This window comes from Erithacus rubecula, assembly GCF_903797595.1.
Source record: "Erithacus rubecula genome assembly, chromosome: 16".
Taxonomy (NCBI): domain Eukaryota; kingdom Metazoa; phylum Chordata; class Aves; order Passeriformes; family Muscicapidae; genus Erithacus; species Erithacus rubecula.
In genome coordinates, this window is record NC_136668.1 from 16,677,178 (window position 1) to 16,699,264 (window position 22,087).

General features: G+C 48.4%; 1 protein-coding gene across 7 annotated transcripts in view; it reads right to left on the reverse strand.

Moving 5' to 3' along the window:
• PWWP2A (PWWP domain containing 2A) overlaps nt 1–12,231 on the reverse strand; it is a 28,485-nt gene extending 16,254 nt beyond the window's left edge. For 3 of the 7 annotated variants that reach the window (XM_079320246.1, XM_079320244.1, XM_079320245.1), the window contains exons 1-2: nt 11,511–12,231; nt 151–1,866 (exon numbers count right to left, since the gene is read on the reverse strand). In XM_079320246.1, the coding sequence (XP_079176372.1) occupies nt 165–1,866; nt 11,511–12,172 (2,364 nt within the window). In that variant the 5' untranslated portion in view covers nt 12,173–12,231 and the 3' untranslated portion in view covers nt 151–164. The remainder of the gene's footprint in view (nt 1–150; nt 1,867–11,510) is intronic. The other 4 variants (XM_079320247.1, XM_079320248.1, XM_079320249.1 and 1 more) reach the window with 2 other exon arrangements.
• Nucleotides 12,232–22,087: the final 9,856 nt, after the last annotated feature.

Sequence of the window (22,087 nt, forward strand, 5' to 3'; positions counted from 1 at the left end):
CCCGCAGTGCTGACTTTTAGGCTAATTTGGATGGGTTTGGAAGCACCACCAGGCTGCTGGGAAAGGAGCAGTGGAGGGAGTGCAAGTCCTGCCCCTGCTGCAGCTCTGGCTGCCCTGGCTGTGCTGCAGCTGCAGCTTTTTCTTGCCTACCTGACTGTGCAGGCTCAGGTCTCAAACTGCGTCAGCAGGGCCCGCACCTCGGGCGTGAGCTGCTTGGCAGCCTTGGCTGCCTCAGTGACGGCCTTGCGGTACAAACCCTTTCTCTTCTTATTAAAGCGCAACTGGAAGCTTTCTAAAAAGGGGCAGAGCTGTGCAAGAGCAAGGAAAGACGTGGTGGTGGAGCCAAACCATGAGATTCGAGCCTCCTGGCGCACCAGCAGCCCGCTATCCTTGCGGCTCACGGTTATGGCGAGGACACGGGCCGGCCACCAAGGGAAGCCATAAATCTTGGCCCAAACAATGTCCCCTACACATACGGTCCTGCCATCTGGTGTGACACATTTAGAGACGTTTTTGGAAAAGACTTCTGTTTTCAAGGAATTACTGAGCTTTTTCTCTTCCTTCGAAGAGGAGGAGGAGGAGGAGGAGGAGGAAGAGGAGGAGGAAGGTGCATGCATGCTGCCTGGAGGAAAATCAAAGCTTTCAGTAGAGCTACACTCAGAGTTGGTGGATTTCAAATCATCTGTGCTATCACTACTACAAACTGATGCACTGGAAGAGTCAGATTTCTTTTGATTAAGGGTCATGTAAACCGTTATATTGCTTTTGCTGCCTCTCTTGCCCAGTGTCTGCTGTTCATCCTGCTCAACAGTTACATGCACTTCACTCGTGTCCTGAACCTCACTGCTGGCCTCTTCGGGGCCTTCTGAGGGGCTCTGGGTTTCTGAAGGGGCCTCACCTGCTGAGCGGGTGGAGGAGCAGCGAGACTGGGGCTTAGTTGCCATCTTGCCGCTCCGAATTTTCTCAAGTCCTGTCTTGAGGGAAGAGTCATTCTCCTCGTTGCGGTAGCGCTGGGGCTTGAGGCGCAATCGGGGCGGGAGGGACCCTGAGCTGGTGTTCTGCAGCCGCCGCGTGAAGTGGACCTTCGAATGTGCATTTTTGGAAGAGGAGGTTGCACTCTGCTTCTTCTGTGCCTTTTCTTTGGCCATTTTCAAGACTTCCCGAGCTTTCGCATGATCCATGTTTTTGCTCTGGAGAACTTTTTTTGTGTTTAACTGCGCTTTTGAAGTATTTGCTTGTGCGGAAACTTTAACTACTCTGCTTCTGCTGTGGGCAATATTTGAAACCTTGACCACAGCGTTCCTTTTCTGGCTTTCGTTTTGGCTTTTTCCATCCACCTTATGGTCAGTCTTAAGTTTTTTATTCACAGTAGTCACGCTCTCGTTTCTTCTCTTTTTACTATCCTCGTATTTGGAAGAGTCACTTGCATTGCCACCTTTCTTGATCTCCTTTTTCTCTGCCACCACGCTGTTCTTGCACTTGTCACACAGGACCTGCCGGGGCCGTAGTTTGATGGCGTTCATGATGGACGTGGGTTCCTCCCTGTACATTTTCCGCTTGGGCCGCTTGATTTTCCGGGGTGGAGGCTGAGGTATTGACTGGTTATAGGTGTCCCTGATAAACAAAGGGGGAGGGTAGGGGGCTCCCTCGTGGAACAGAGGAGGTGGTTTAGAAGTCCAAAGGCTTTTGGCTATGCTGGGCTCTGATGGCTGAGTGAGGGAGGAGTCATCAGGGACTGCAGCATCGGCCTCGCTCTTCACCTGCGCCTCCTCTTGGAATGCTTTGCTTTGGAGCTGCATGGCTTCAGGTTTGTCCTTGTACTCCCTTTTAGGAAATATGGTCACAGGGATTCCATGGGGGCCAAACCTTAAAGAGAGAGGGGAAAAAAAAAATAATTCAGTGTTTTGAGGGAGTTATTGCAGCGTTTCTCAAGTCGAATGCATTGGGCAGGCAGCATCTGAAAACTATGAATCCCAGAGAAATTAAAGCTTCATATCCAGCCTTATGGGAAGCTTTGAAAATGCAAGACACCAAAATGAAGTCAGTAGAGAACAAACCACACACAACTTCACTTATTATCAGTTTCTCTTGTATCAACAAGATGCCCTGAAAATGAAACAAAATTATCCCCGAGACAGCAGGGAAAGAATTAACTTTGTGCTTCTGGAAAACACTTATAAACATCCAAACCCACCCCAGCAACTCCCAATCTACCCAAGCTCATTTTCTACACTAAGTCAACTCCATGCAAAGGCATCTTCAGGAACTTTTCTTCCATTTTTAGCACAGCAGAAAAGGATGAATGGTGCAGATTTAACAGAGACAAGTGTGGGCTGCCTAAACCCTGCAGTGAACAGGGAGTGCCACCCTCCATTCACACGAGCTCAGCACCTGAGGCTTTACAGCCCAAAACTCCCCAGCCCAGTCTGAATCTCTCCCAGCAAAACTTCCCTTATTTCAACTCAGTACAAACCATTCCTCACTGTTCCACAGGAACACAGGATTTAAAACCTTCCACTCCTTTTCTGGAGCTGCTCTGGATCAGGACAAGGGAATAACTCCCCAAAATCTGTCCTGAGGTTTGTGTTGCACTGTGGCTGCTCAGCAGCAACATCCCCTCAGCTGATTAAACTGAAGTTTATTTACTTTTTTTTTTATAAGTGCCTACTTGTTGCCTTTATTTCCTCAAAATTGGATTAGGAAAAAAGTCATCATGTGTTAGAAGGTTCTTTACAGCTCCCCAGCAAAAGCCATTGTTTGTCCTTTTGCTTATCACAAGCCTCTTTCTACATCTGAAGTTGTAACTGAAGCAAACGACCCACCCAAGGTTAAATTATCCACCCAGTTTGCATTTCAGCAGCTTGTACAGACATTTTCCAGCCTAAGGTCTGGCATTAAACCACAAGGGACTCGTTCATAACCAAGCTTTACATTCCCTAAAGTCCCACAGGTCCATCAAGGGTAAAGAAGTTGATTTTCCACAAATGCTTTTCCCTCCACAAAGGATTGTAAGAAAGTCACTCAGTTCCAAGTAGGGCTTAAAAAGAAACTATCAGCTGACAGTAATTCAATTAGCAATATTTTCAGTGCTTTTTGCATCAAGACCTTCAGCTTCTAAAAGAAAATAAGATCCAGATCTTATCATTCACCACCTGATAAAGATTAGAGGATTTGGTAAAAAGTTAATCTATGGTAAGAGCTGAAAACAAGACAGGGCAAGATCTCTGCTGTGCAAACTCCAATCCCAAAGAGCACAAGAGCAGAGCCAGCCAGGAGTGGGATTTCAAACCCCACACACAAACACCCCCCACCTGCTCAGTGCCCCAGGAACTGCATTTCCAGCCCTCCCAGAGGGAATTTCTGGGACTCTGTGGCAGGAAATGAGGAATCTGTCACTAGGAAGAGGTGGATGATGAGGGCTGCAAAGGTTTCCAGAAGGATCCCATTGAAATATTTCATCTCTCTTTTCCCAGGTTTTCATTCTATTGCCTCACCAAAGTGTGCACTGTTTGCCCTCCAAAGGCACAAGAAGCTGATGGAAAGCTCAGCACAGGAAATCAAAGATTCATTCTGCACCTTCCACTTTCCCTCAAGCACAAAACACAGCCCAGAAGAACAGGAAGCCACAAAAGGTAATTTTTCTGCAAGATGCAAACCTGCTTCAGCAAGACACAAAACCAACCCAGAGTGAATCCTGAAATCAGACAATCCCTCACAAAAAGTACTGCTTAAAAAATAAACCAGGTTCTCCCACCCCTGTCCTCCTACCAACTAATGAACTGGGGAAGTAAAGAACCTTCATGGATATTGTGCAGTTCTGTACAGCAGCATCCCTGTAAATGATGTGTTAATACAAAACACACAATTAGTCAGGACAATCCACCTGCTTATCTCTGGTAAGCCAAGAGACTGATGATTATTTCCAACAGCTCAGTGTCTTGTGTCTTCTCTTGGCCTCACCCAAGAGCAGACTGGATCTATAAACACTTTTTGATTATTTCTGTTTCCTCCCTGGCTAATCAAGTTCTCCAGCAACTTGGAAGAATGACACAAAACCAAAGAAAATAATGGCATAAAAACTGGTAAATGAAACAGTAAAGGTTCAGGAAAGAATAAAGACAAAGAACAAGGTGAAAAAATAGGGATTTATTTTTCCAAAGAGAAGCAGCAGAATGAAGATGTGAGCTTAAACCTCCAGCACAAGGCATGACACAGCATCTAATTAGCTCTGCAGCAAGCACAAGGGTTTGTTGCATGTCCCAGAATTTCAAACCCTATTTTCACACAGCTGGCTGGTGGACCTTGAAGATAAACAGCTCTCCTACAACCACAGCCATTCTTGTCACACCAACTGCAAGGCTGAACTGGTTCCTTGTGTTTGTATCAGACAGAAAAGCTGCAAAAGAACTTGGTTCATCTGCCACAGAGATGAAGGAGGACTAAAAATCATCTGTAGGAAACAAAATTTAACAACTCCAGGGCACACAGCTGAGTTGTACCATGACATTTACTGCTCCCCAGTCAGTCACTGGATCAGCTCTGAAGAGAAACCATTTCAGTTTCCCCACAGGGAGACTCCCAACACACTCCTTTTGTCACATGTTTCAGTTCTACAAGGAATTGCCTTGTCTTTACTCCAACAACAAATTTATTTGTTTTTAATATACTGATCCCAAATAACACCTTACCCCACAAGATTTCAAGAATAGGTTTTTTTTGGATGAAAGTAAAGATATACTGCAATTACTGTTTGCTTAAAATAAAAATCCCCTGGTGCCCAAGTTCCTCTGCTCCCTGCCCAGCCCACTCCTGACTCCTGTAACATTTGTACCTCAGACCCTCACACTCCAAGGAATGGAAACATTATTCACTGACAGGGCATCTAAATGTGAAGTGTCACCAAAACCAAATTCAGAAATTTCACCCTCAATCCAAGGCAGTGCTGGGAAGCAGAGCCCTGCTGCTTCCTACCTGTGAAAATCAGAATTTTTCATGGTGCTGCAAAGGTGGCCCAGCCCTTATTTGCTTTGAAAATGCACCTGTCAGAGAGGATGGGTGCTGTGCTGTATAAAACTCATTTCCCAGAGGTTTTCCAAGTAACCTGCACTGCACTAAGAGCCTGATCAATTCTGGCACTGCAATATTTACACTGAGAGCAGCTTTCAACTGACCAGGGTGTGCAGAGACACAAAAAGGGTAAAAACAGGGAGGTTTCATCTCCAGCTTGGCAGCTGCAGGTTCATTAATAAGCAGGCATGGCATCCAAAAGCCAGTTTGGGTACCAAACCCAAAACTGTCATTTAAAGCCAGAGAGTTTTTTATATTACAGACATATAAACTTAAGCACTTAAGGAAAGTAAAGCCACTTTTTTCAAATCTAAATCCTAAATTTAAAGCACAATTACTACAATGAATGCATATAACTGTTCAATTTACATGCAAAACAGAACAGTTAAAGAGCATTTTTTCAGAAGTAACCATTGGAGATAAGGAACAAATCCCATTTTACCTCATGACTGTATGTACATAAACAAAGTGCATAAACAACATGCCCTGGGGTAAAGTGTTTTACATCAGTACCTAAAGTTTTCAGTTCTCATCTTTAGCCTCCAATGTCTGAGTTCTCTGCTAAAAGGGAGAGAAATGAAAAGCCCCTTGTTCTGCCAAAAGAGTGAAGCCACTGAGCAGGTTCAGAAGGATTTCCCATTTGTCTTGGAGCACATTGAAGTGACATCAACAAAGCAAAGAAACTTGTGTTCAAAGTGTAAAGTCTGTGCTAAATGATCAAAACCCATCTTCACCACCAAGGCAGTGCAGAAATCTCCTGTTACCTTTCTGCTCTTGCAGCCAAGATCATCCTTGGTGTTCTGCAAAAACTGAGGCCGTTTTTATTTATTGCATGGAAGTTCCAGGAGTACAATAATATGCTGAAAGAACTATGGATATGTATTTCATGCATCAACTGAGGGCTTAAATTATAACTTTCTGTGTAATACACAGTTAGATCATAGCTATTTGAACACAAAGTTTTGCAGAACTCCTCAAAATAACTGGCATTGAAAACACAGATTATGCAACAGCCTATTTTTAATGAGGGATTAACTTGGTGTGATAAAGCACAGGATGGAATATATTGCTTTAAGTGCAGGCACCTTCCTGAAAAAAGCATTCCCAGAAGCCAAACCATCAGCTCCATGGTTTATTCACCTCCTGAGCAATGGAACAGCAGGCTGAACAGCCCAGAAAATGCACATTTCACTGAGAGCTCTGCAGGCATGGCAAAGGACTGCAGTGCCATTGAGATGCTCTGAGTTTAGGCTTTCCATTAACTACCATAATTTTACTGGCACATCAGCTGAAGGTCTGAAATATCTTTTAATTTTTACATCTGTTGCCACTATTAGCTGTCAGTTGCATTTTGAAGCAGACACTTTGCTGATGCATTTGCTGGGATCTATTTTGAAGGATTATACCTGGAATATACTCTTCAGGATCACCCACATGCCAGACCCAGGACACATGGAAGAGAATCATACCATTAAATAATGGATCAACAGAAGTGTCAAGATGGCCAAGATTCATCAATCCCATAACAAACTGAATAAAATAAACTGAATGCAGACTGAAAATTCAACATCTTGAACCAGGCCAAGCAATCCTTGGAAAGGCAGGACAAGAAATCCATAAGGGAGGACAGATCAACCATCACCTGTCACATCCCAGACCAACAAAGAACAGCTGAACACCCCAGATTCCTTCAGGAAAGGAGAGTTTGAGTCCCAATCCAGACCCCAATTCTAACCCTACCCTCCAAGTGAGGCTGCACTGGACACCTCCAATAAAACCTCTCACAGTCACAAACCAGACCCATGAATTCCTCCCTTAACCACACTCCCACCACACCTGAGCTTCCCACCTTCTGGGGATAACAAAAACAAAATCAAAGAAGGGCTGGGGCTGCTCCTCAGATGCCAGAATTTCACCAAGCTGCTCTTGAAACTCCAAATAGAGAAGGTGTGGGGACACCTTGGGAACTGAGTGCAAGTTTTACAATAAAATAAACCAAATTAACACACAGCCCTGAGCCACAGAATGTGCATCACAGCCCATCAGGCCCCCTGCAAAACCCAGTCCTTCCCCAGACAGGGATGAGCACATGCTGTCCCTGCCTATTAAATGAAGAGCAGGCAGAAATGGAACACATTTTTTCAAGTGAGGCTTCTGCTGTTTCCTTCTCACATCATTCTTTTGCAGTAGGAGCTAATTAACAAACTGGGAAAAGCACAGGATTCAAGAGTCAGTGCTGTACCTGGAAACTGCTTCTGGGATTGTAAGAACTGCAAATTGCCTATAAAAGTTTATTTTCATCACACAGCTCATGCACACCTTGGTGCAGGAAGTCCTTCCTTATCTTCCATAACAAAAGCCCAATAAAAACATAATTTCAAACATATGGCTACTAGGAATACACTGGGCATCTTCTGGATATCCAGCTAAGGTTCTCAGGTCACAAAACAACTTTTTGCTCTTTCTGTCTCCCTCAACAACTGTTATAAACACAAGTCAGAAGGGAACTGGTTCAGGGAATAAGACAAGACCCATCCTTCACATCTGCAGCATCAGAAGGAAAATTTCAGTTAAATGATAAAGCAATAAAAAGGCCAAGCCTTGACTGTTGGCAGAACATAAATTTAATCCTCCCTCCTTCCCTAATCTTTGGGAAGGAAATAAAACCCACACACAGAAATAATTATCCTTTCCCCAGAAGAACAAACTAAAACCACAACTTCTTAATCCTGTATTTTAAGATTTCCAAATGCTACATTTCTCAGGTATATCCTGCACCTCCAGGTGCAGAGCAGGATTTGCCCTGAGCCAGCAGCTGGGATGGACAGATGGACACCTCCAGTGCCCTCACAAACTGGGAGTGAGCAATGCCAGGGACTCCAAACCCCCAGAACCAGCATGGGCTGGAAGGGACCTTAAATCCCACCCAGTGCCACCACCCATGGCAGGGACCCCTCCCACTGTCCCTCTGCTCCAGCCCAGTGTCCAGCCAGGGATCCAGGGGCAGCCAGGGCTGCTCTGGGCACCCAGAGCAGGAATTCCTTCCCAAAATCCCATCCACCCTGCCCTCTGGCAGTGGGAAGCCATTCCCTGTGCCCTCCCCTCCAGATGCTGAAGGTTCTGTGAGCTCTCCACACAACCTTCTCCTCTCCAGAATGAGCATTCCAGCTCTCCCAGCCCCCCCAGCATCCTGCTGCCTGCCCTGGGCTCTCCCCAGCAGCTCCAGCTCCTTGCTGTGCTGGCCCAGGGCTGGAGCAGCTCTGCAGGTGGGGTCTCACCTGAGCAGGGAAGGATCCCCCCCTTTCCTGGGATATGTTGAGTTTTTCCCCAATCACTTCTCCCTGTCTGAGGAATTTCCTTTCTCTCTCTCTTTACGACTCCAGCAGGAACATCCACCCCAAGGAACCCCACAGAACCTCCCCCTTGAGCAGCAGAGCACTTAAAAGAGAATTTTAGCAGAGTTTAAGAGCAGGAACACATCCTTAATTTGTGCAATGAGTTTTCAGAGTAACCAAAGTGGGGACATGCTCCTCTCCAGATGAGGATTTACTGCACAACAAATGGGTTTGGCAATCAGGATATGTGGGTTCCTATTTTCTGCTGATTTTCAAAACTTCCTGGGCAGCAGGTACAGACAGGGAAGTGCTTCCTCTTCTCAAACAAATGCAGCAATAAAGGGGTTTGTGTTATAAACTCCTAAAGGCATATCCCATCTACAGGGGGTGGGCCCTTCATATAAATATGACTGACTGCATATCAGAGTCACCAAGAATAAAATGAAAAGCCAGGGCATCATCTCAACAATGGAAAAAACAGTCAAAAACCCCTTTAAAATCACAAATATATGGGGATATTTTTGATTTTCTTTCATTGTGAAGTTCAAGTGATTCAGAACATGGCTTGAGAAGACAAAAAAGAACACAGTGAACAGGTTTTTAAAACAGTGACTTAAACTTACTCTTCTTAGTACTGCATGGAAGTAGCACCTTCACTGCTCTGGAGGGTGCAGAAGGGAAAGAGAAATTAAGATGCAGAAAGGAATAGGAATTATTTCCCTCTGATCATACAATGAACACAGCATTAGCATGTGCAGTGAACACAGCCACTTCTGGAAGCTACTGAATGAGTAAATTCTAATACAAATTGTCACTTTTACTTAGTAAACTGTCAGTCTTAAAATATTGATCCCTCTGGCATTAGGAAAGTTTGTGAGATTATTCTCATGCATTTGAATGAGACAGATTTCAGCAACCACCCATCTCCCATGCTGCAAATCCCAGTGTTGTCATGTAAATGCATGGAATTCAGGTGGTTCTTATTCAGCCCTGCACTCCTTTTTTCTTTTTGGTCCAGTGGAAAAACTTATGACAAGAATTCATGGTCTGCCACAGATACAGAAGGAAGTTTGGGAAAAATATTCATGTGCTGCAAGTCCAGGTGTTACTACACCAAACAAAAATAAACAGATAGAAGGAAAAGCTGACACCTAGCCAATACCACCTGTTAGTCACCACAGAAGTGCTAAAATGGAATTGTTGGATATACAGGCAACACTTTTTTCAAATAATGCTTCCATTTCTTAGAGGTAGGAAGTTCTTGGACTACTTCTAGAGCTTGTTTTCCACTGCATTTCCTGCTCTGAGACATCTGATAACAGACTCCTGTTATCTACCAACGTTCTGTTGTCACCAGCCAAATATTACAGAGCTTATGTCTCAAAACTCAGTTCTTGTCCAGACTCTCTGTAGAGCTTGGCATTGACTATTTAAATTTCCCCTCCTGGATTCCCATGTAAAAGCAGCTCTGAAGGAATAACTGGCTCCTGGGAGGGACAGCCCAGCCTCTGTCCCTGTGTGGCTTTTCCACAGTTCCACTGCAAAGCTCTGTCCAGGAGCTGGGCTGGGGCCCAGGGAGGCTGGAGATGCTTCCACCAGCACAGCAGCTGCAGCCAGCCTGCAAAGAGACTTCTGCTGCAGGCCACAGGCTCCTCAGGGCACAAGGATCTGGGAAAACATGTGGCCAGGGTGTGTTTAGGAGGACAGGATCCCTTTCAGCAGAAAAGCAGAAGTTGGTATTTCCCTGGACTCCTGCAAGCAGAGGTTTTGTCACCCTCCTGCCCAGTGCAACCGTGGTATTCTGCTGGGACAAATTCAAACCTATAAAAGCACCAGTGTTACCCAGGATTACACCTGGTTTGTGTCACCTGCTCTCAGATGCTGCTTCACCCTACAAGGGGCAGGAATTCTGCTCAGCATTTCACACCTCATCAAGAGACAGACTGAAAACATCATCCCACGACATTACCCCAAACCTGGGTTCAGACAAAACCTTCTGTGTCAAACCCCAGTCACACACTGAGGCCCAAGCCAGAAGTGCTGTCCCCAAAATTCTCCTTTTAGGAACCACTGACAATATTAATATTCCAGGAAGTTGCTGAACGGCTACTAACAACATAAAAGGAGTGTAAAAGACATATGTCCACACATAGTTTAAATCTGGGGGCAGAAAGTGCTGTATGTTTTGCATATCAATATTTTAAATAATAACCTTGCTTAAATTTCACTTTTCTGTCATGCACCTGCAGAGTCCTTACATGTCTAGGAAAGACCCACTAAAACGAAGAAGTATTTTCACCTGCTGACAGAACCTAGATTGTAAGATACCATGATTTCTGGTAGCCCAAGAGCTTCTCACTCTTGAAAGGGAGTGAAAAAAAGCAAACTCCAAACGCTGGTGTCTGATAAGTCATTCACAGATACATAAGAATCCCCCCAACCACAAGGATATTTAAGAACCACAAAACTTCACCCCACCATTGCATACAAGGAGCAATCAGTACTAATTAATAACTGCAACAGCCTAGCTGGAAAAGCACTACCCTGGAAAATAGCATGTACTGAAAAAGAAGGTTACCTAGGCAATGCAAGCCCGACCGACCAGGGCAATCAGATGTCTGTAGAGAGGGAACAATCGGCAGGCTGGGCTCCGTGCTGCTCCCGGCCGCAGGGATGCTGCCGCAGCCCGGGAGCCCCGGGCAGCCCGAAGGCTGTGCCCGTGCGCTCGCCCCTCGCCCGTGTCCCCATTGCCACTGCCACCCCCGGCTGGAACGGTCGGCAGGAGCGACAGGATGCCCGGGAGCTGCTGCTCCGCTCCCCGGGGAGGACGCGGGGCAGGAGCTGGGGCAAAGGAGGGATGGGATGGGATAATGGGATGGGATAATGGGATGGGATAATGGGATGGGATGGGATGGGATGGGATGGGATAATGGGATGGGATAATGGGATGGGATGGGATGGGATAATGGGATAATGGGATGGGATGGAAGCTGCAGAGCCCACCGGGGTCCCGGCGGGGCCGCCCCCATCCCGCCCCGTTGGCTCCGGGAGCGCTCCCGGGCTCGGCGCTGGGTGGGGGCTCGGGCTCGGCTCCCCCCGAGCTCTCACCTTTTCGAGAGGTCCATGAGGACCCCGGAAAAAAGCTTCTCTCCCAGCCGGAACGAGACCACCAGGGCGTCCTCGATGATGTGGTCCAGGGTGACCCGCACCTCGGAGCCGGGCAGCAGCGCCGGCGCCTCCGCCTCCCCTCCGCCCGGGGCCGCAGGCACCGCCGGCTCGGGCTCCAGCGCGGCGGCGGCGGCGGCAGCATCCGGCTCCTCCTCCTCCGGCCGGGGCGGCTCCTCCCCGGGCCCCGCGGAGCCCCCGGCAGCCGGCGGGCAGGGCTGCGGCGGCTCCCGGGCCGGCTCGGGCGGCGGGCAGGGCTGCGGCGGCTCCGAGCAGCCCGGGCTGGGCGCTGCGCGGGGCTCGGCCCGCGGCGATTCCGCCCCCGGGCTGCGCGGCGGCGGCGGCTCCTCCGTCCTGCCCGCGTCCGGCTCGCGAGTCCCGCCGGGGCTCCGGGCGCGCTGCACCGGCGGCGGCTCCTCGGCCTTGCCGGCGTCGGCCTGCTCGCCATCCGGCACCGCCGACTCCACGGCCTCGCTGACGGCGGGTAGAGGGTCCGCGCCGGCCTCGCTGCCCGGGATCGGCTCCATCTCGGGCTCGGCCTCGCCGGCCCCGCCGTCCCCCGGCACCGCCGCAGTCGCCGCCGCCTCCGCAGCCATGGCCGCCATTTTCTCCGCCGCCTCCCTCCAGCAGCGGGAGCGACGGCCACGGCCCGCGGGGAGGGAGGGCCCGCCCCTCGCGCCCGCAGGCCGCGCCCTATTGGCGCTCGCGCCGCAATGCTGCGCTCCTATTGGGCAGCTCACCCGTCCATCCAGCCCAGCCGGAACTTCTCGTTGGCCAGCGGGCGCTTCATTCAGTGCAGAGCCGGGAAGGGGAAGAGGGGGCGTGGTTTAGCGCTTTATAGTCCGGCGGGGAGGGGCGGGGTGGGGCTGCTGGGGCTGCTCCGCCATCTGATTGGCGGAGGGAGGCGCCGCTCCCGAGCGAGGCCGGTGATTGGCGGAGCCAAGTGTCTGTCGCGGGGCGGGAAGCGGGGCCGGGGAGCGCGTGGGGAAGATGGCGAGGGCAGGAGGGCGGCCATGGGGAGCGCGGGTCCCCTCTCAGAGGGATCGCGTCGCTCCTCAGCGTGGTCAGCTCGCCCTGGTGGGCGCGCCCTGGAGCGGCTCCCCCGCGGGGCACAGCCCGGCGCTGCCTCCCGCGCTGTACAGCGCGGGCAGGGGAGCTGCTGCTGCCGTGCTGGGGGAGCACTGGGGGTGACACTGGGGAGGGAAGATCGCAGAATATCCTGAGCTGAAGGGACCCACAGGATCATCCAGTCCGCCCCCTGGCCCTGCACAGATTCCGCAACAATCCCAGCCTGGGCATCCCTGGAGCGGTGTCCAAACACTCCCGGAGCTCTGGCAGTGCCAGCCCCTCTGGGGGATGAACTTTTCCCAAAATCCACCCGAACCTCCCTGGCCCAGCTCCGGCCCTTCCCTGGTGCCGTCCCTGGTCCCACAGACCAGTGCCTGACCCTCACCTGGCGTGGGGAAGGCAGAGGGACTGGTGCCTTTTGTGAGGTAAATCGGCATTTCCAGGTCTTGAGCACCATCAGGTAAAGGTGGAACACGTGAAATGAAAGGGAAGAAAATGATTTGATAATTTCCTTCTGCTACACCGGGCTGTCCCGAGGGGATGGGGCAGCTGCTCTAATCTGCACCTCACACTCAGAAATCTGCCAAAGCCGAGTTGGGTCGTGGCCTTTGTTACAAAGCAGAGAGGTTTTCTCTCGTTTCTTGATATTCCTGTACTGCTCAGTGTGCTCGGGACACTCAGCCCCTGGTTACTGAGCACAGAACCGGCCCTAAATCCTGAGCCCACAAGAAATTCCCGACTGACACAGGAAGAAACTAAAACTCCTCAGGCTGATGCTGGGATCCAGCAGCTCAGCCCAGCAGGCTCTTTGTTATGTTAAACTCGGATTTATGTAAAGGATGGGCATAAAACGGAAGATTTCCTCTTGCAAGTCTTCTGCTGGAACGCACCTTTTCAGCAGGTGCTGCTTGTGGAAGACATTCAAATGCAAATTGTTGTGTTTGACATCCCCTGGAGTGCCCAGCAATTCCCGTAGGGAACAGTGTGGGTGTGTGGCTTGTTCTCTGCTTCAGCACAGTAACTGCAGATTATGTGCTTGACCCTACCGAGGGATCAAAATAAAACAAAATAAAACAGCTCCTGTGAGCGCTGAAAGGTGCTGCGTGTGCTTTTAAAAAGAGGTGCATAAGGACATTTATATCCCAGAATAATGCCCACAGAAATACCATACCATAGGTAGTTCTTACATTAAACCTCACCAACACAGGCATGTGGATGCAGGATGGAGCTCGTAAATTTAACAAAAAAGCCCTCACTATATCATTTTTTCCATCCCAAATACCTTTGATCACCATTTAATTTCTATTTATTTCGAATCTAACCTGTAATCTCCTTAAGGCAGGATTTGCCTTACAGTGGCTGGTTTGCAGAGTGGTTGCATAGTTGGAGTCTTTTTTTTTCTATCCTGGAACCTTTAGAAACTGCCAAAATAAAACTAATTAAGTTAATGAAACAGATTGCACTACCACACTCTGTAAATTAAAACAAGTCTCTCTGTGTTCAGCAAGTGGCAGGAAGGACAGAAGTGAAGAGAAGAAACTATAAATTATAGGAAGGAATGGAGACAATCAGAGGGAATAAAACAATTAAAATAAAGACAGGAAAATGCTGGGCTCCATAAAGATGTGGTGCAGTGAATTGTTGGGATGGGCAGCTGAGGATGCTGTGAGTTTGGGTGAGGGAGTGAGAGGATGTGGGGAAGCAGCAGGCAGAGACACGAGACAGATCTGGGCAGAGGAACCTTTAAATTCAGCATTAGTGATATTGATTTGTTCTGCCATGAAACTCCTCTCTGGGAGCGTGAACAGTCCCAGGTGGGAACATCACTGCCTGGGCACAGGTTCCCTGGAAATGCAGTGCCATGAAGGAGCCACATGCACAAATGGGCAGTGCAGGGCTCCAGTGAAGGGATCCAAATCCATGAGCTGTGTTAGCAGGAGCTGCCCCAGGGAGGTGCCAGTGGCTGGAATTTGTGCTGCTGCAGAGGTTCCCGAGTTCCCTGAGCTGTCCTTGCTGACCCCAGTGTGGGCACACAGGCTCTAACTGTGGATTTACAGGGACAGTGGGACAGCAGATCCCTCTCCTGATACCTGCACTGGTTGGAGGAACTTTGTGGGGATGTTCTCAGTCTGGAGCTCCAACAGCCCCAGCGAGGCTCTGGCACTCCCCAGGTGAGGTTTGTATCCTCACTCAGCAGGAACAGAGCTCTGCTGCCTGCTCAGTCCCCACTGCAGTCACAGTGGCTTCCTGTCACCCTGGGCAGGGCCACCAAACCCTCCCCGGGCCAGGTTTAGTGTTCACAGCTTTACACAGTGCTAATAAATCCACCAGTCAGCGTTTTCAAGGCACAATCTGCCGGTGGGGAATGTTCAAGGCTTTCTAAGGTAAAAAGAAAAAGTGTAACCAGTGAAAACCACTCTACATGAGCAGTGCAGAGGGTACAGGCAAATAAACTGAAAGTAAATCTAGGTCTTGGTTGTGTGCTGCAAACTCACTGCTCCTATTACAGATTAGGAAAGAATGCTATTACAACATTTGTTAATTGTGTTTAAGCTGGATCAAAATTTGTTAGTGAATTATTACAGAAAGTTAGTTTGGGGTGAGAAAATCATCACTCCTTCCTGTAATGTTGGGAACTGGTTTCTGTGGCCCTATGAACACAGAGCTCATTCTGTTTGGTTTAGGAATGAGCATTAAAGGATTTGGGAAACCTTGCTGCAGGCACACGTGCCCCAGGATTCTGCCCTGCAACCTGGAAAGTCAATTATGTGCTGCAGTTCTTGTGAACAAGAGATGAAGTCAATGAGGAGATTTTACCTAATATCCATATGGAGAACTGATAGAAATGGATTTCCATAGTTGGGGTTGCTTTTAAAGAAAGGTAATTGTAGGTCCTTGGGGTGAAAGGCTGGCACTGTCTCACTGCTGACATCTCACTTTGTAATGGTAAGGAAATGGAGCCTGAAGGTATTTCCTGTCTTATCTCATAATCTGTCTGGTTTCTGCTTCTCCTGAAGCCTGTGCAGCTGCAGGTGCTGGTGGCATCCACACTGTATCTCCATGGATTTCTCCATTCTGAGAAAATGGGCATCAGCCCTGGAGCCAGGACAGACTGGGAGGCCAAACTCAACTGTAGGTAAGGCAACTTGGTAATTAATAGAGAATTCCTCATAAAAGTCTTCTGAGAAACTACAGAAGTCTCTTCAGCCACAAATATGTCAGAGCCATTTTTTTGTTCCTTGTGGTTGTTTCTGAGGTTATTCTACATCTGCAGCCAAGCTCTGTTCACATCAAGACTGTCCAGTTGCTGAGCTGTGGCTTTTCCTCACCTGTGGTCCCTGGAGATGAATCCTGTTTCAAAGAGGAATAGCAGGAAGGGTAAAACACCTTTAGAGGAGTGGGAATCCTGCACAGGCTGTTCTCCTCCAGGTTTGTTGCTGACAGAGCTCAAGGAGACAGGACAATAGAGGAAATGGAATTGACTGGTAATCATTTGGATCCTTTGTACTTCCCGAGCTGAAGGAGCAGCTGCCAACTGCCTGTGACACTGTGTCCTTCTCTCTGGCACTCACGTGGAGCCTCAGCTCTGCTGGCTGGGAAAAGTGGACAATAACATTTCATTCACACAAGAGTGATGTGGTTTAATTATAGTGAAGGTTTAAAAACAACTTGAGGATGAAATGTTGTATAAGTGCTAAATGTTATCCTTGACAATGACACGGGGACCAGAAAATTGGTCTTTCAGATGCATCAAGTTATTCCATAAATTACAAACTAATTTCTCTCCTTAAATGAAGAGTTACTGAGACATTCAGCTTTCTTGCTAATTGTTTGACTTTAACAATTGAATGGATTTCAGCAAATTGACTGGTGGAGACAAATGTGTTTTCCAGCTTGACATTGTCTGACACAACAATTAGAAATGGATTGGCTGCAGACCAGAGCCAAGCACTGCATGTGGTCCCCAAAAAAAGAACAAATTTGCAGTGGGATTTTCTAGGGAGTTTTCAAAAGGGCCTGTAACAGGCTGTCCCTCCTGAAGCCAGCTTACCCTCATGGTTTACCTGAGGAAATCCAAGTGACTCTTGTCTCATGTCCTTGTCTGCTTTTCCATGTCACTCAGAACTTGCAGGTTTTGTACCTGGATCTTCCTGGGAGTTCAGAGTCTGTGATGGAGACACTGCAGAGTTTGGGGGTCCACACTCCACTGGGTCACTCTGCCTCTCCTGTGATACTTTTGAAGCTGTTCCAAAGGCAGGGGCAGGGCATAAATGACAATGCAGTCAAGTTTTTTAAGTCATGCTTAAAAAGCCAAACTATTGAAAGCTCAGCTTTGCCATGCAGTTTGTCTTTCAGTCAAAACCCAAACAAACCAACCCAAAAAATAAGTCCCAGCTCTTCCTGAGGTGCAGCTCTCCTGGGAGGGATGGGGGCAAAGAATTGCTGCATCACAGGCAAGTATTTTCAGCTTTCTGATTTTGAAAGTAGACCTTGGACTGTGTGTCCCTGTCTGCTTTGTGTATTTTTGCATTCTGGATAAAAATAATGAAGAAACCCTGGTGAAGAATAAAGATGACAAGTTTGTTATTACTTTAAAATATCACAGGGTTTGGAGGAGAATAGGTAAGGAAATTATCTCCCAGATTGCTCTATCAGTGTTTCACCTTGTGTTCTCTTACAAACCTTTGTTCTTGTCATTGTCTCATGTTCTGGTTTCGTGTGGCCTTTCAGTTGTGGAACCTCTCGACCCAAGTGTGTTTCAAGCAAGAGATGTATTCCTGTATTTTATGGATATCTGGTAGGCATCTTCTCTTACCCTTTCCAAATCTAATTCCAAGTAGGATCAATTTATGGAGTGCCCTGAATTCCTGTCAGAGCTCACCTGCAAATCCTTTGCAAGTCACTTCCTTTGCTGAAGTCAGGTCAATTTTTAATTTCTCTTCCCAGGTAATCTTGTAAGTTCTGACCCTGAGCAACACCATGTGCAAGGGGCTTGCACATCAAGATAAAGAATTGTTCACACCAAGAGCTTGCTCTGTTACCTTTCAGGGATTGTCAGTGCTTGGGAAATTGTGCTGCCCTCATTCAGAGACTCTGTTTAACTCAGGCCATGGAAAAACCATCCAGAACAAACCAGGCTGTGGCTCTGGCACTGGGATCAATAAAGCACTGGGATTTGTGATGGCAGGGTGAGTGAGTGGCAGCTGCTCCACAAACCCACAGCAGAGATGATTGACATCAGAGATTTGATAAGCACATGTGGTGATCTGTGCAAAAGGACAGTGAATGTTGTTTGTCCAAGAGTTTTGGGGAGTGTAGAGTTGGAGTGATGCAATTAGAATGGGAACTCTAAAAACTCCTTTTCCTTGGTCCTGCCACAGGCAAGCCCATAAAGTGACAAAGGCCAGGAATGAGAACATCTCTGTCAGGGGTCATTCAGCCTGGCTCTTGCACATCTCTCTGTTAGCAGCTCCAAAGACTGATGAATGGAATTAGAACCAATCCTGATGATTTGCAAAGCACTGTTTGTGCTTTTAACTGCATTCCCTGGGATCAGGGGCTGGATCTTGCCTCTGACTCTCTTTCTAGGGCTGGTCCAGTCAAACTCTCCCTACTCACCCTTCAGCAAGTAAAAAAAATTAAAATGCAAACCTTCAACGACTGTGTCACCACCCTTGTGAGAAAATGTGTTGGTTGCATTTCTCTATATTGCCCATATCTAATCCAATCCCCCATGTGGGGCTTATCACAGAGCAGGGCCCAAGCTGCAGTGCCCAGGATGTGCTGCTGCAGCTGGATAATAATTTCTTTTTAACTGTTCTTTCCCCACTGCTGCTGAAACCACCGTGCTGAGTAGCACAAACTCTGCTGGGAAAAGATACCTTTGTCAGCTTAAATTTATTTCTGTTCACTGGAACAACTGGTTGGAAGTGTGGTTGTTCCATTTTGTTATTCATTTTGTTAGGCTAGGCTTCCAAAACATTGAGAAATGCTCTGAAAAATGCATTTTCCAGGCACAGTTTATACTTGTTTAGAAAATGCAGAAATGAAAGCACAGCAGAGGTACTTGATGCTGAAAAGGAAGCAGCAGCAATGACTGCTCTGCTGCAGGGTTGTAGGCTTCCTCTAGGCTCAGCCTAACTTCTGGAATAAAAAGGATGGAAGACTGTAAAGGAAAGGAATGAATTGTACCATGCCATTGTATTTGCTCTGAGGAAAAGGCTGGGAATTACAGCTGCTGTTGGCAAGCAGTGTGTCCTTCACACAGGGTTCAGCCCTCGTGTTTTGAGTCCTGCACTCTGGATAATTCATATCAGAGCCCCTGGCACGTGGCATTGCTGTGCTGGCAGTTGGTGTTCACTCCTTGCTCCTTCTCCACCTCTTGTGCTCCAGGACATGTCTGGGGTGCTCTGCTTGTTCTGCTCTGGCATCCCTGGGAATGACAAAAGTGTTCTGAAATCTGGAATTTTATGCTGCACCTCTCAAGGGACACATTTCTGTAGGAAAGTCTCTTGGTGAATCACACAATGCAAGGTGAGGGACTGGGTCTCAAAAGAATTACCAGGATTAAATCAAGTTATTCATTAATGAAAATGGAGAAGTCTCAGTCAGGATTCTGGATAAAAGCAGCCAAAACACCTCCCCAGTGCAGGAAGGAACAGAGGAGAAAGGAGAAAATCTCTTGTCCTCGCTGAGGTGAAGAATGAAAGATGTAAAAATCAGTGCTGTTTAAAATTTGGTAAATGGAATATAATCAGTCCTCACAAAGCATCCTCTGTTCTCAGTGCTTGCAGGCACAGAACAGACTTGGCAGCTGTCCCCTGCATGAAATGGGAAAGGTTTAAATGCTTGTGTAAGCTCTTCAAACAAAATAGCTCTTTGCAGCTAAAACAGTTCTCCAGGACAGTGTATCTGGGGAATGTGGAACTGTTTCTCTGGGTGCTCACCGTGGGTGCACAGCCTGGTGGGAGTGGGGCTTGGAAATCTTTGTGGTACAGGGAATGTTTTTGCCTTTGCCAAGGGGTTTCCTCTAGGGGATAAATTTAATATAAAAGGGATTCCTGATACTTATGATATATTCCCCTCAGAATCAAATCAAATTGGCTGGTGGATGCAGACTTGGACCAGTGACAGACCAGATAAATCCTCTGCCTGCAGACTGGAGGCAGGAATACTTTGTCACAGCAGTAGTTACAATTTGAGTTTAGTTTTGCTTTTTTCTCCACCAATCTCAATTTGATTCGAATTTCTGAAGTCACCCAGGGTGAGTCAGATGTGGTCAGGCCGAAGGAAGCTCTTGAATCATTCCCAAAAGAGGGAACATGAGTCATTGTGAGGGTGAAGCACATGGAAAGCACAGGGAGCCCAGGCTGGAGAGGTTGGATTGCACAGATCTGCTGAGGCTGGGATGTTTTCCACTGGCAGGACACAATTCCTGCCATTGATGAGCATTGCTGCTGCAGCTGCATCAGCCTGGCTGCACAGATTGCAATTAATGCCGTGCTTCCCCAGAGCCTGGGCAGGTCTGTGCTGCTGGCAGGGCACACAGGCAGCAGCCTCTGCCCAGAGGGAAAGCCTCTCCTGCAGAGAGCCCAGAACTGCAGGACTCAGCTGGGTGACACAGCCAAGTCCTGTTAGATGGGCTGTGCTTGGGATGGTGCTTCACACAGGGCACAGACACTGCTGAGAGCAGAGGAGCTGCTGCACTGCAGAGCAGCCTCTGCCACTGGGGCTGCAGCACCGGCTCAAAGTCCCTCATGTAAAGGCAGGACCCCAGTGATAATTTGAATTTACAGCCAGGCAGGAATGTGCCAAGGCAAATCCCTTTCTCTGAGCTCCTTTCTCCTGGTTCCTAGCCCATTGCTGCTGCCTCATTACCCCCCTGGCCTCTGGTGGGGCAGTAAATCTGGAGGCCTGATGGTGCACAGGGCCTGGGAGGACAGCCCTGCCTTTTCAAATATTCATTTCTATGCGGATCAGGGATGTCCCAGTCTGGCTGTAATCAGGGGAAGAGGGAAGGAGACAAATAATCACTGAACATGACTGTTTGGGGAGCAATTCCTGTCAAAAAAACAATCAGCAGCAGAGGTGGATGTGAGCTGGCCTTGCAGCCCCGAGCACAGGGAGTGGTGTGAGCTTGTTTGATCCCTATAAATTCTAATTTGCTTCTTCCTTCACCCCCAGCCAGCTGCTTCCCTCAGCTGGGCTGAAATGCCAGTTGTTGTGTGGAGCAGGGAAAGGTGCCAGCCTGGGGGAGCTGCAGGGACAGGGCACTGAGCACAGCACCCTGCAGGGCACCTCTGTCCCTGCTATTTATTTTTGTGTTTTTGCAGCTGTGGCAGGGATTGCACAGGCTGGGGCAGCAGCACAGCTCTCCTTCAGCTCAGAGTTTGGGTTATTCCAGGTGGAACAGACCTTGGGGCTATGAAATCAGTTTGCAGCCCTGGGGGTTGAGCTGATCCCAGACTGATCTCACCCAGTTTAATGAGCAGCCAGCAGGAGCCATGGTCCCACTAATCCTGATTTAAATGTGAGTTAGAGCAGGGTTTGGAATCCACATCTCCAGAGGAGTCCCTTGTGCCATCCAGACCTCCTCAAAGTGTCCTGGGGAAGATGATTTTAACCCAGCTGTGGTGCTGTGTGCTGGCACAGAGCCTGGGGCTCAGGGCAGCTGAGGTGTCAGCTCCAGAGCCTCACCCTGTGCTCAGTCCTGGGCTTTATTCACAGGCACAGCTCCAGGCTGGGTTTGTCTTTACATCATCAGGGTAACAGCACTGGCAAGAGTGTGTCCATCCCTTCACCCTCAGTGGAAAAACTCCACATTTTTCCTTGAAGAGGGATATTTAAACATTCATATGATAATGAAGAAAAGAACCCAACCATACAAAATTTGTATAAACTCATATCTGGCCCTGGGTGAAAAAATAATCCAGAGGCCACAGAACTGCAGGGCTGGCTCAGCCAGGCAGTGTCACAGAGAGCTCTTTCTCTTTAATTTTTTATTTGGATCCTCTCTGTATGTAGGTCACAATGACTTAAAAGAGCAGGCACTGACCAGACAAAACCAAACCTCTCAGAACAAAGCCATTGTTGCAGGAGGAGGAATTTTTTCCTCCAACAAGACCCTAAATTAGCACTGAAGGATTGCAGCATCCCCTGTGCCTGGCTCTGCTGGGATTCCCATTCCCAGGATGGGCAGAGCTGGGCTGCTCCTGCTCTGGGTGCTGTGCTGGCCCCAGGGTGTCACTCCTGGCTGGGTGTCCCTTCCTCAGACAGAGGAGGGGTGGGAAGCCTCTCCCTGCAGCTCCCATCCCTGTGCTCCTGCTTTTCCCAGCCCTTGACCACAGGGCTGGACAAACTCTCCTGCTGCTCTCAGCCCTGGGAGCATCATTCCATGGCCAATGCTCCCTGCAGGGATTCATTCCCTGTTTTCCTGGGGGATTTCCTCCTCC